The sequence below is a fragment of the Drosophila guanche genome, unplaced genomic scaffold (assembly GCF_900245975.1).
Source record: "Drosophila guanche unplaced genomic scaffold, DGUA_6, whole genome shotgun sequence".
NCBI lineage: Eukaryota > Metazoa > Arthropoda > Insecta > Diptera > Drosophilidae > Drosophila > Drosophila guanche.
In genome coordinates this window covers 3,182,584-3,196,238 of record NW_022995753.1, presented here as the reverse complement: position 1 = coordinate 3,196,238, position 13,655 = coordinate 3,182,584, and the positions used below count along the sequence as shown (strand labels likewise).

At 46.4% G+C, this 13,655-nt stretch overlaps 2 protein-coding genes across 3 annotated transcripts in view; one reads left to right on the top strand and one right to left on the bottom strand.

The window, feature by feature from the left end:
• The first annotated feature begins 777 nt into the window (after nucleotides 1–777).
• LOC117588301 (innexin shaking-B) overlaps nucleotides 778–13,655 on the top strand; it is a 55,482-nt gene continuing 42,604 nt past the window's right edge. The window contains exon 1 of one of the 2 annotated variants that reach the window (XM_034279485.1): nucleotides 778–875. Coding sequence is in view for 1 of the 2 variants with exons in the window: in XM_034279484.1 (XP_034135375.1) it covers nucleotides 2,585–2,931 (347 nt within the window). In the remaining variant the exon portion in view is untranslated. Of the gene's footprint in view, nucleotides 876–2,525; nucleotides 2,932–13,655 lie in introns of those variants that run through there. The other variant, XM_034279484.1, reaches the window with a different exon arrangement.
• Nucleotides 3,266–4,293, bottom strand: LOC117588662 (glycerol-3-phosphate acyltransferase 3). The gene is given in 4 exon segments (XM_034280105.1): nucleotides 3,266–3,720; nucleotides 3,723–3,833; nucleotides 3,866–4,009; nucleotides 4,012–4,293. Coding segments are annotated over 4 exon segments (951 nt in total). The 5' UTR covers nucleotides 4,253–4,293.

The window sequence follows — 13,655 nt, the reverse complement described above, 5'->3', positions numbered from 1 at the left end:
GACAAGAGAAGAGGCGAGGCTGCGTGTAGGCAGAAGGTGGCAGCAGCTGGACGCTGGACCTGGACAATGGATTGGACTCGGTGGCAACAGGCCAGAGAAGGAGCTGGCAGTAGCAACAGCAGCAGCAGCAGCAGCAGCAAAAGCGGCAACAACAACACCCGGAGTGGCAGCAACGATTGCGATTGTGAGACACGGCACAGCCATCGGCTGTTGCACATTTGATTCGTCGAGTCGAGGCTTCATCAGTAGGTTCAATCAGTGATCAAATCAATCAGACAGATCAGCTAGTCAGTCAGTCAGTCAGTCAGTCAGTCAGTCAGTCAGTCAGTCACCCACTCAATCAGTCAATCAGTCGTCAGTCAAGCGCTTGCTTGTCGTTTGTCACACCATAATCTTACGACAACTAATCGACAAACAAACTGCAGAGCTGAACTAAAGTAGCAAGCGATCAAGACATGCCACATTACTGTAAATAAAAACGCAGATACATAAACTAGTCTCATAAAACAACAACAACAAGCAAACAACCAGAGCAATCAACTAACTAAGACAACAACCAACCAAAACACCAAAAGAGTGAAGTGTATTTCAGTGTATTTCCATAAAGGAAAGCCAACCATCGAATCGACAGCGGAAGAGAAAAAAAAACCCAAAAGGTGATAGGGCGGCGTATGCTGCGGGTGGCTCCAGCCACAGTCTGGGGCAGCCAGCCACTAGATACCTAAAGATTGAGACAAATCAGAACAACAACCAGAACCAGAACCAGAACCAGAACAACAGCAACAACAACAGCATAACGCCCCAAACACTGCCAATGCCATTACCATTATCCAGACCAACGTTCGCTCATCATCGTTCGTTTAGATTTGACACAAGTGAGTTTAGATCGAAACCTCTATATATCCATTATCCATGCATACTCTTTATACAGACATATGTTTATCTATTAATCTAGCATTATATGTATATATTTCCATCATTTAATAGAACTTCTGACTATAGGTTTATGAACTGTATATAATTCCTCTATTCTATAAGAACTAGTTTTCATACATCTGCAAAAAGGAATATTTTCGCGAGGGAAAGGTGCTATTGCTTACAATTTATTGATATACATTCCATCTGAGACTGTTAATATAACAATTGTATATATATTTAGTATAATTTATCATCTCTAATAACAATTAGTTGTCATGCTCGTACATCTACGAGGGGAAAGGTAAGCGATCGAGGGAAATGGGAGCTTTACTTATTGATGATTTGGGAGGATGTTGATAAAGCATTTTACAAATTTAAAATCGTAACTAAAGCAATTATCAAGTGAAGAACAAATATTTCAAATTGTATTTTTACAACAAAGAACGGGTCATAGTCTCACACAATTTGTTGGTGAAGTACTAGGCATTCCATTTGCTATAATTCGCAAGTGCGAAGGAATCTTAACACGATTTGCTGGCGGTGCCACATGCAACATCTTGGTAATTCTGTCTGAGATGTACAAGTTCGGGAATTGCTGCCATTTGAAGCAGTCACGAATGAAAGCGATTTGCGTGAGGTGAGGGGCGTCCATCAAAGTGGCTCTCATTGAATCTATTAACCGTCAGGACAGCACCCGACACGACTCGACCCGAACACATACAAACAGTCAGCCCCGTTAGCAATGAGGCAGTTGTCGCCACCTTAACCGGACAACGACCACGATTCGCATACCGACTCGATCCATCAATTAGTTGTGCACTAATTGCGACTAGCACACCAGACCCCTACACCCTACACCCTATCCTATACCCTCTATGCCCTCCATCCACCAACCACTTACTGCCCTCAGGCGGCACCTTAGTTTCCATACAATATTCGCTGTAGATGGTAGCGAGAGCGGAGAGGCGTCGCGGGGTCGGCCACTCCCTCGTGTCCACTCTCCATCACAATCACAATTGCAATCTGCAATCTGACAAATCAAATCTTGTATGCAAAACAGTAACAGCAACGGCAACAGTGGAGGGGCACAGTGGAGCCACGAGGCCACATCAGGCGCCAAGCAATTTGTACAAACATTTGCGCAAACAAAACGCAAGCGCGTGAGGAAAGAGGAACGAGGAACGAGGAACGAAGGAGGCGAGCTGCCCAAACCCATACCCACACCCACTCCGGGGTGGTACGTCGCGTGACCCGCGAGTTTTGCACAATAAACAACGTAATTGCTCATAACGCAGTAACGGGAAGGGAGTGCAAGAGTGGAGGAGCCCTTTGAGCGGTGCTGTCCTGTGAATGACCCACGCTGGGCCACACGAAGCTGGAGCTGGAGCTGCAACTGGAGTCCACAGAGTGGGAGAGTGACGATAACTAACCGTTTATAGCAATTATACGACCGAGGCTCAGCAGCAGCAGCAGAAGCAGAAGCAGCGACTTGGCAGCGAGACAACCGGGCAACGCCCCCCGAGAAGTGATTTGTTGTGCGTGTGCCGCCGAGTGTGTTGTAAGGGGCAGGAGGGGCAGGTGGTACGAAACAATTAGACCCCCCGGGCGGATATCCACCCGGAAGCGTAGCCAAGCCAACCCCACCACCCCACCATCCCCCGGCTAGATGTATAAACCGGAAACCCTCACGCGCCGCGGCAGTCTGAGATCCCTGCGCAGCGCTCCCCTTCTGAGCACGGTGCTGGAGAGCACACTCTCGCTGACCCGCATCCATCCGATCGCCTCGCTGGAACTGCCCGGCCTCGACTATGCCATACAATCGCAATCGGCACTGGGCGGCCTTGGCCATCATCGCGAGTTAGGCACCTCACTGCGCAGTGGCATTGCAGCAATTACAGCGGCCAGCGCCTCCGCAGCCGGTGGCATCTCGCAGTCCCAGAGCGCCCTATTGGGGCGCTACGGCCCAAACGCCTCTATACGCCACAACGAGCGAAAGATTGTCCAACCGAAACGGTAGGTCCGATTAACAAACTACTTACTCACCATCCACCACCTCCATCCTGGTAGTGTCTTAGAAGGGGACCTATGCTAAACTTAGAACTCCAGCTGAACATGGTAAAGTATGGTAAGAATTCTATTAACTCCTTTATTCTAAATGCCTATTTGCAAAGAAGTGTATGGTGTGTCCAATAATTGTAATGTTCTCACACTTTTCTTCAATATTTAATGGAAAATTGGACAGTCTCAGCGAAGTATAACCCCTCCTCTTTGACACCTTTCAACTCTCAAGTAATCATTGGTTTAGGCTCAAAACTTAGTGTTATTTATTTTCTATGATTTAATAAAATTAACTGGAGCTGGGGCTATGGCTTTGAGCATGCTTATAACCGATCCAGAACGGGAGAGCAGCGCTTAAGATTGCCATCTCAGCTATGGCAGCCTTCACGCGACTGGCGAATCGAATGGGCGACTCGTTGGGCTCGCGGAAAATGGGTGGCAGATACCAGATGTCGCAGCTGAGGCACCAGGAGGAGACCAGCATCAGCGTGTAGCGGAACATCGAGTAGCGGGTGCTGTTCTAGTAGGCCTCGCCGTAGCGGCGGTCGTAGCGTATGGCCATCGGGTAGACGACATCGCTGACGGCGAAGCTGCCCTTGTTGAACCACATGCGCGGCGAGACACGCGACAGGGAGCTCTGGAAGACCCCGAGGATGCCGTAGTGCCGCTGGCCGGTCAGCGAGTATTGCACATCGCACATGAGGATGAGCACGTCCAGTGGATTGCTGTGGTTGCACACACACGCCCCTTGGTGGGGCGATGCTCGAGATTGTGGTAGCGTCGCATTATCGGCACAAAGCTCGCGGTCATGCAGAGGCACTGGCGCAGCAGCCACTTTCCCACACGTTGTTTGCACCTCAATTTGCACAGCAGACCAATCAGTCCCGTAATGGCGGGGCAACAACAGCAGGCAGCTCAGACACGTCGCCGTCCAGCAGTGTGCAGAGCAGTCCCAGCAGCCAGACCACTCTCAGCCGCTAGCTGAGGTGCCCTATATGCACTGACAGGTCTCGGGTCAGCAGATTCCACTCACAAATCGCGTCATCACATCGTCCTCCAACACCAGAGCCATGCCCTCGGTTATCATGTCACAGCGCTGCTCTATCTGCTGGCACAGCTGACTCTTCGTTGGTGTCTGCATCTGTTTGTTTCTTCTTTGGCCGAGTCTCTTCAGCTCCTCGCCGAAGCTCCAGCCGGGCAGGGCCAGGTACGCGTTTTGCAATGACACCAAACGGAAGGTGGAGACGTGGCCATAGATCAACAGTGCCAGCCACATGGTAGAGTTCTGTGTAAGGATTTTAATCAAAGGCTGAACGAACAGTGTTCAGTGTTGGAAACACATACAACTAAAGTGTTGGAAAGTGTTTCAGCTCTTTCATGAGAGCAAAAATCTTTGTATTCCCTTTCAAAATTATATTTTTACTCCCCACAAATTTACCAATTAAAGCCACTAATTCAATTTGGCGTTGACTTTTTGGGATTTTGCCTCGTTCCCTCTCACACTGGTTATTGCTGTCCCTTTTGTTAAGCGCCCAAAAGACTTTTGATTTATTTAGCCAAAGGAAATAAAAATTAAAAAATAAAAAAGGAAAGGCAAGGCAGAAAAGGAGAAGAAAACTTTGCCGTCTTCTTAGCCGAGCACTGCTTTTGGATGGGTTTGCAGGGGTATGGGTTCAGTTTCGGCTTTTTTGTTTTTTCATATGGCAATAATTCAATTATGCCATAACAAGGCCGCCAAATGTTTGCCCCAGGCCCTTCCCCTGCCGGAGCAGGAGAAGGGAGTTCTCTGACCCAAAATCACTTAAAAACCACAAAAACTTCTGGCTTTGTTAATTCGTTAATTAAATGGGCCTGGCTGACTCCCGATGACAGCTTGTAAACAGAAGAGCTTGGAATTGTGGGTGACCCAAAAATACAAAAACTTCAACTTTAAGGATTACGCAATGAACGCTGATGACGAGTCTTGAAAGGGGAGGAGGTAGAGGATATCCATGGGCATCCCTTAAGCCGTCTTTCCTTCCATTGATTACATTGGGTGGCAACAATCTTTGCTTATCAAATGCAAACAACCTCAGACAGGCGAATGTCGAACGGTGAACGGTGAACGGTGAACGCTGAACGGGAAGGGCAACGGCAACGACAACTCATTTAGGCTCAGGCCCGGGCCCAGGCCCCCTTAATTAGCATAGAATGTGTTTTAAAAAGCCACTTGAGCTAAACATTCAAAACACCTACAGGGTACCCCCGCCCATCCGCCCATCCGCCCATCCACCTGACTGTACAGTGTACGCTGTATAACCCACACAGTACTCTCTTCTCCTTCTCCTTCTCATTGCCATCGCCATCGCCATCGCCGACCCATCAACGACTTTTCCACTTGCGAGCGACAACGACCTTAGGCGCTTGTGGCTGAGTCTGCGGAGACGCCTCCGCCTGTCTCTGTCTGTCTGTCTGTCTGTCTGTCTGTGTCTTTGTGGCACAGTTGGGCAAGCCGGACAGATTTAGATACTCTAAGGAACGGCGAAAGAATACCGACAGTGCCATTGCCTATTCAGTTTTGGGCGGGTTTCCCCTACGGGCAGTGTGCAGATGCCAAATCGAAGAAAGTTTTCGATGGCATTTCTGGTGTTTTGCAGGCATAAAGTTGGATTGAGGAAGTTGAGAATGCAATGCAGATGCGCTTATTAAGCAGAGTATAAGCAAAGAAACCCTAAACAAGGATGGATTAGTGTATATTTCGTGTCGGTGTCTGTGTCGCTGTTGTTGTTGTTGCTGCTGCTTTTGCTGGAATCTCCCTGGTGTCGGCGGCGGCAGCACGTGACGCTCGAGTGTTGGGATAAGCATTTCCGCTCTTCAGACGTAACACGAAAAAAGCGACCCCTTCCCCACGCACCACTCCCAGTGACAAAGCGCCTGTCGTGTGGGGTGTGGGCTATGGGTCGTGGGTAGGTAAATGAGGAAGCACAAAATGAAATTGTGACGCTAACGCTGTGGCACGCCCCCACGTGACGATGCTCTGGCAGTACTGCTACTACGACGGGTAAGGGTACGGGCACGGGTACGCCCACCTGCCATTCAAAAGTAATTTAGCGTTTAAAAAACATTTTTCTGCCTGACTTTTAAAAAAGTTGCGCGTAATGCGCGTTGCGTATGTGTGTGTGCGCGCTCAACACTCACCTGCTTGACGCCGACACGTTCCGTAGTCGATGTCGATGTCGATGTCGCTGTCGTCGTCTGTCTGATCCACCTGATTGTATTATGGCCCCACCACCGAGATGCACAGACTCGAAAAATCGCTTCCAGCTACCGGGAACTTTTGTTTATTGACTCTGACGTTCCACCGACCGGCTACGTGCGGGGTTAGCACAAGTGACTCACTCCTCCCCTTGCCTGGCTGGCTGCGAATGGGCGTACTATAATGTGGGGGCGGTTGACTACTGTGGTTAAGCAAAATCGCGCTCAGATCAGAGACTTAGCGGGAACTTGGGAATGTTACTCAATGCTGGGATCAAGTATGACACGAAATGTATAATGCTATTTGTACTAGTTAAATATGTGACGGAATGGCAGTTAGATGGCAGAATGTGCTGGAAAACTACACAACGATAACATGGCTTCATTACCATAATCGATTCAGGAGAGTGAAACTGGTATGCAATTTAGTCAACAGATCAACGTACATATTTCCCAACTGATGTCATAAAATATTCATATTATATGTTTTGCCCGAGAGAGTCCCTTTTTTTTTTGGTGGGACAATCTGTTAACCAAACCTTTCCAAAGACATTAGCAGCGTTTTTCGGGGTAATTATTTTCATAAGTTTTTAGGAACAACAACAGCAAAGAAAAACGAATAATTTCCTTGTGATTTTTATCCCTTTTCCGTCTGCGTCTGCCCACTCCCCCCTGCCGAGTTAATTAAAAAAGTGTTTCCATTTGGCTTTGACCCTCAGCGGGCAGTGGACTCAAATGGTGCTACGGCTGCTGCTGCTGCTGCTGCCACGGCGCGACATAAATCCCTTTGACACTCGATGGCATCTCCCACATTGGCCCCGATCCCAGATCCCGATCCCTCGCTCGTAATTGGTTTATGCCATTTACTTGGCTTGTTTACCCACAGCCAACATTTGCATAATGGGAATGAACCAGAACCAGAAACAGAAACAGAGCCCAGCATCAGCAGCAGCAGCAGCAGCAGAAGGACCAGTACCAGTACCAGGACGAGTAGTACCCAGAAACGGGGAATCAAAAACAAGAAATGTGATTTATAATTTTTTTACTTTTTGTTTTTGCTTGCGGAGCATTTTAATTAGCCTGAGACCCAGCCAGGGCTCCGGAAAGGAGATCAGTGCTGGGGGCAGAAGCAGAAGCAGGGGCATGGGCAGGGACAGGGCCAGAGCGTCGACCCATTGCCTAATTATGTGAGGGGAGGGGCGTAGGGGCGGTGGACAATGGCAGGATGCTGCTTGGTGGTTCCTGGGGTTTTTTGGTGTCATCAAGTCATTATTTAATATAAGTCCGCTTTGATAAATTATTTCCTGTTGTGATGGACGCTACGTGACGAAAGTTGTCAGACCAAGGAAGTGGCTGCAGAGGGCTGGGGACAAGAAAGAGAAGTGGGTGGGTGGGTATGGCAAAGCGTTTTTGATTTGCGGACACGTTAAGGAGTTTACCATCCATTCATTTATCCATGCGGCAACCATTCAATGGTCCCTTCGCTGTGGGATTACTTACGCTGTCGGTTTGTTCTCGCTGTGCGTTTATTTGCGGCAATTAATCAATTTGGCCAACGCGGTTTTTCTTGAATAAGTGATAAAGATTTATCACTTATCCCCAGACCAGTCCCAGGACCAGGTCCACGGCACACAGTCCTTAGTAGACATCTAAGGACCCCTCTTAAAGCCCATTTAATTCTACATAGAGAAGCAGATAGAGAGCGTGGATAGAGTTGAAAGCCGAGTACCGACGGAGCACTCAACGTTCATTGAACCAAACATTTTGACTTTTGCGTCTGAACGCACATGAAAAGCTCTTGGAAAATGTACGAATTGAGTGTGCCAGAGTAGGGTAGGGGCATTACATGAGCCATTGGTATTTATTTTTTGACTAAGAACCGACAAAACTGCTGTCGTACTTGTAATAAGCAGAATCCCCATCGAATTCTGACATGCCCTAAGATCAAACATCAGAATCTGCAGAGAGTCAGAGGAAAGTCGGAACAAGTAAGCACGTAATGAAGATATTTGAACAGTAGCAGAATATTATGGGCTGACTGATTACATATGTCATCAAACCCTTTACCTAACCACACTCATTCTATTCTCGTTTATATTTTGTTGGCAAAAGTCAAGCGACTCTCGGAGAGTGTAAAGAGCATTCAAAGCTACAAGCGTTGAAATATTTCAACATAAATCTTTAAAGAATGTTAACGGCAGCATCACAGGATATACATACATACATAGTGCTGCCCTGTCCGCCCACTCTCTGTTCTCTGTTCTCTGTTCTGGATGAATTTTTCGACCTTTTTTCCACCACACCACCCCATCACCCTGCCCGCTCACCACCCTCACCCTCACCCTCACAAGCTGCAGCATGATGCAGCAGAGGGTCAATGCACCCGCCCCAGGGTCTGGCTGTACGAATGGGAGGACGGAGATGGAGAGATGGAGCCAGTCAGACGACTCTGCTCGACGATGTTTACGTTTTGAGCCGCGGCATTTTCGGGGCTTGTCAACGCGCCGTCCTGGAGGAGGTCCTGCCAACTTATTACTGAGCATTTCTGTGCCTCCAAAACTGAAGCCGCCACTGAAGCCCGAACATTTTCTTAGGTGCAAAGAGTTGCACTTTGCTGTTGGAGTTGCAGCACCCCACCCCATCCTCTGTATGCAGTCGATGGGCTGGACTGCGTTTCAGGGTGATGCAGCAGCAGCAGCCGGAGGGATGGGTTGATGGGTGTTCCAGTGGCTGGTTGCCTCGCTCTGGTGTGGTTGGATGGTCGGATTGTGGGTTCCCTCGGTTGGTTTGTTGCCGTGTTAAGTGAAGTGTAGGCGCAAAGGCGAAACACGCGAAACTTGTCGGAGCAATGTAATAAATTTCGAAAAACGTCCAAACGCTGGGCTATAACGAATGGCTTGCCCAATGCACATGGACAGCAGCAGAGCAGCACCACCAACTGATGGTGGCCCTGCCACTGCCACTGGCAGTGCACCCACAAACCACTCCATGCCTTGCCACGCCACGCCACGCCACTCCGCCATCTCCTGCCTTGTTAGGCCGCTGCAATAAGTCTTTTATGGCTTAGAGTTGGATGGTTGGATGGTTCCTTCACTAGAGCTCGACCTGGAGCAGCAAAAACTTTTATCATTAAAGTTGAAAGGTAAAATTCGACCATAAAAAAAAAGCGAAAACAAAAACAATAGGGAGCAAAACTTGAGAAACGTGACTCACGAAATCCGCTCACGTGACTTAGTCAATAAACTAGGCGGAAGTTTTTTACAAGAAAATATTCTCAGTGTCCATTCATAGCCATTCCTCTCCCTTCCGCGGTGCCATGGGGTCACTTTTTTTCACTTTGCCATTTTTCTACATCGTCTCTGCATATGTTTTATGCCACTCGTTGCAGTTCAACAAATCTTTACGGGTTTTTTGCTGTAATACCTTGCTTTAGTATTGGTTATAGCTCTGTAAAACTTTGTTATTTTTAATGGAGACGAAACGGGCAGAATTTAGTAGGAAATTGGCTTTCTTTTCCCTCAATCTATACCGATTTATTTGTAATTCTCAAGACTAACAGACTTAGTTCAACTTTTGGCACACTCGCACAACACTTCTAATCTATCTTTAATTATACAACTTTGGTACTAAATTCCCTCAATCTGCACCATCCAAAATCTCTTTCTTTTTCCTTCAAATCCCTGTATTTTATTTACCGAAAATGTAACACCCACTTAGCCAGCAATGGCTCACCATTGAATATGAATACACTCAAATCTAAGCACCTCTTTTCTGTAAAACATTCAGGTAACTGAACTCTCGTTTACCCTTCACCCTCCACCCTCCACCCGCCTCTAGCCTCATCATCAGTGCAGAACCCAAGCACATCCACCCACCACATCACCCACTTTATTTCATTTCATTTCCTGCCATTTGCAAATTTTCCATTTCGGCTGAGCTTCAACTGCACATTTATTGATTTTGAATGCAATATTTTTGGCTTGAGGGTTGGCGGGGTCGCCAGGGGTCTGGATGGGATCGCTCTATGCAAAAATGTTTTGTGTGCTCTCGTGTTTTGGTTCTTTCTTTGGCAACTATTTGTTCTATTGTTGGGCAATTTGTTAATTGTATTTCATATGCAAGCGTTGTATGCACTGAAAATTTTATTAGCTCTGCTCCCCAAATGCAAATATTCGCAGAAGAATGTGCCTGTGGAACGAGTCATCGGGGGCCAGCCCATGGCTGGAATCAGCGTACCAATAAATTGAAACATATATGGAAATGAACTTAAATATGCATGGCAAGTAAATACAGGATGTCAATGCCTTCAAGGGTCCTCCGCACCCTTAGCAACACTCTCTCCTAGTGGGTACTCATCGTCCTTTATTCTATTAAATATTTTTGCATAGTTCCCAGCCTTGAGCCAGTTTTTCCCTTGTACTCGTATTGATTTCCCCCCTCTGCCAGCGCCATTTTCTCCTTGTTATCATTAAATGGGAATCCTCGTTGGAGAGCTCACAAATAAAGAACTTTAACTGTATTTTGAGCTGGTAAAATTTTGGGGAAATCTTTAAGCACACATCTCTGGCAGTGCCTCCATTAGCTTGACATTCTGCAGGACCAGCTTAAAGCTTGGGTTTTTCATTCCGCAAATCTTCCCATCGAAGCTCTCTTTACCAGCGCACCCTCTGTCTCTTTCCCTGTCTCTGTTTCTGCCCCCCCTGTCTATGCAAATTCAAATTTCTCGTCAAAATATTACTTGCAAAGTAAACGCGTGTAACTCGGCACCGACTACAGCAGGCACCAGTTGGAGATGGCAGAGTGCAGGAGAAAGAACTGAGAGGAGAATCCCGAAGCCCAGAAAATGGGAAAGGCGAAAGGAAAACCAAACAAAAGTACACAGAAAAGTTGAGTAGTAGAAGTAGAAGAAAGGCAACTCTGTAGGGGGAAAAAAACACGATGAAAATAAGTGCCTGCTACACAGGTCGAATTTCTTTATACACTCTGGTAGATTCATTGCTCTGCTGCTCGTTGGATCTTTGTTTATTGAATGTAAATTATTTATTTGCATGTGTAACGTGCAAGCGTTTGATTCCACGGGTTTAAGTACTTTTTGGGGCATTGTCTCTCTGTTGACGGAATTTGGTTTTAGCAACAATTTAAAAGGAGTTTAAGGATCTATCCCATGAGCAGCATGATATGTTCGTTCGATCTGGGGCATGACAGGAATCTGGTTACCCTCTGCAAAGTGCATCAACATATACGTACGAGTACAACTGCAAATATTTTCTTATGCTGCTTGTACGAAATGCAAGCATGTAAATACCCTAGTCTACAGACACACGCACACACACACACACACCACTTAGACACTGATACACGGACTGACATGCATAACTTTTCCCTGACAAAATGCGGCTGCATTCGCAGAGAAGAGAGAAAATAATGGAAAAGAAGGAGAAGCAGCAGCGGCAGCAGCAGCATAGAAGGAGAGACAGTTGCATGACGACGAGGGATGTTTGAATAGTAAGTTGTTCCAAAACTAACTCTAAATCAAACTCTCTATCGCTCTTCCACTGCCTTCCGATCTCTTTGGGGTTCGTTGTGTTCGAAATTTGTTGACATTTTCCATAGCATACTTTTTGGGGACAACATTTCTGCCGCTAAAACTTTGCTGTTCAGCCTCGCAGTTTTGTATTCGTTATTTTATATTTCTCGTTTTGTGAAGAAATATTAATAACAAAAGAAGAATTTAAACTTTCAATGAAGAATACGTTCCTTGCTCGCCACTCTCTCCCCCTCCATTCTCTTTCCGCTATTCGACATGTGTGTGCCTGTGCAGAGTGTAGTCTGGCAAACAAATTCAGAAATTGCTGCCTCTGCTCGTGCCCCGAACAGAACTCACTCGCACCGACAGACAGACAGACGGACAAATCTCACTTCTGCCAGTACAAAAAGGCATCAAAAGAAAACCCAAAACAGAGAGAGAGAGAGAGAGAGGCAGCAACATTAGCATAAATGCCTAGCGAAATGGATGAGGGGAAGTCATCATCTTTGCACTCTGTTCTTTGTATTATTTTACTGCAACATTTATGCAGGAGTCAAAACTTGGTAGTGCATCAAAAGTTTACACAGCAAAAGGTGATGGTCATCTATATGAAAACATCGCCTAATCCAGTCACAATCTCAAAACTTTGGAATAGTCTTTGAACTTGTGCATTTTTAATCGTATTAATTTTTATACTCACGCACCATTAAAACTTTAATTCAACATCTCACCATTCTCACAATTTACAAACTAAACGCTGAGGTCTTCCAATGAGCAAATCTTCCATTGAAAAACGTCGAAGCATTGAACTTTCCAATGTCCTTCCTGCCTTTCCATCAGTCTTCCACCAACAGTTTGGCACTTTGTCCAGCGGTCAGACCGTGCATCAAAGCGGTGGGCGTCACTCGACGACGGGTCATAGCAGTCATGAATATTGAATGGCCACGAATTGAATGAACGACACTACCTTGTGCTCTAATCCATCAAAGGCAAAAATAATTGGACATAGATGTACAAACGATGACGGCGGCGGCCAAATTGGGTTCCGCTGTTGGGTTCCCATTATTTACGCTTCAATATTTAAATCTCACAAGTCTCCAACTCCTCCTGTTCGGCTTGTCTGTGTTGTTTGTCGCTTGTTTTTTGCCACTGAAACCTGAAAGGAGCAGCATAATTTCTGCAGGCCTGAGTGTCCTGACATATAGTTAACAGTTTTCCGGCCGCACTTTTTTAATTTTTCAGTGGGCACAGTACGTACGGAGTATATTAAAATTGAGTTTTAAATAAGAGCTGTACGTTCGCTTTTGAGAGAGAGAGAGAGAGGGAAGGCTTTTTCGATTTATCGCCCACGGGAAAAACATGTACACACATACGAGTATACACCCACAATGCGGTCTCTCTCTGTCTCTGTGTCTCTGTGTCTCTCTGTTTTTCACACACAAAGAGGAGACTTATGCTCTGGGCTCTGGGCTCTGGCTGAATCGATCGATCCGGTAGCATTGCACATTTCATAATATCCTGCTGGGATTTTTAATATCGCAATGGCTTTCACTTGTTTACCGCTTTATGCAAATTTCATTGTGAGTCAGACTTGTGTCTGACTGCTTCTCGTGGCTTTCCCCCCGGTCGCTCGCCATCCTTCCCCCTTTGAGCACTTTGATTTGTGTGTACCACATACATTCTGTCGATGTATTAAAATGTATGTATGTATGTGCATGGTAGATATATAACTTCATACATGATTGTCTTTGGGAGTTGGCAATTTATTTACTCTTGTCCATTGCTCGTGTGTCCTTTGGCAATAAAATAAACATATGAAGAGAATTAAAATATTAAAACTCAACTTCAAGACTTCAAGGCGGAGTGTAGTGAAGTGTAGTGAAGTGAAGTGGCGGGAAGTGAAGTGTCGAGAGTGTGG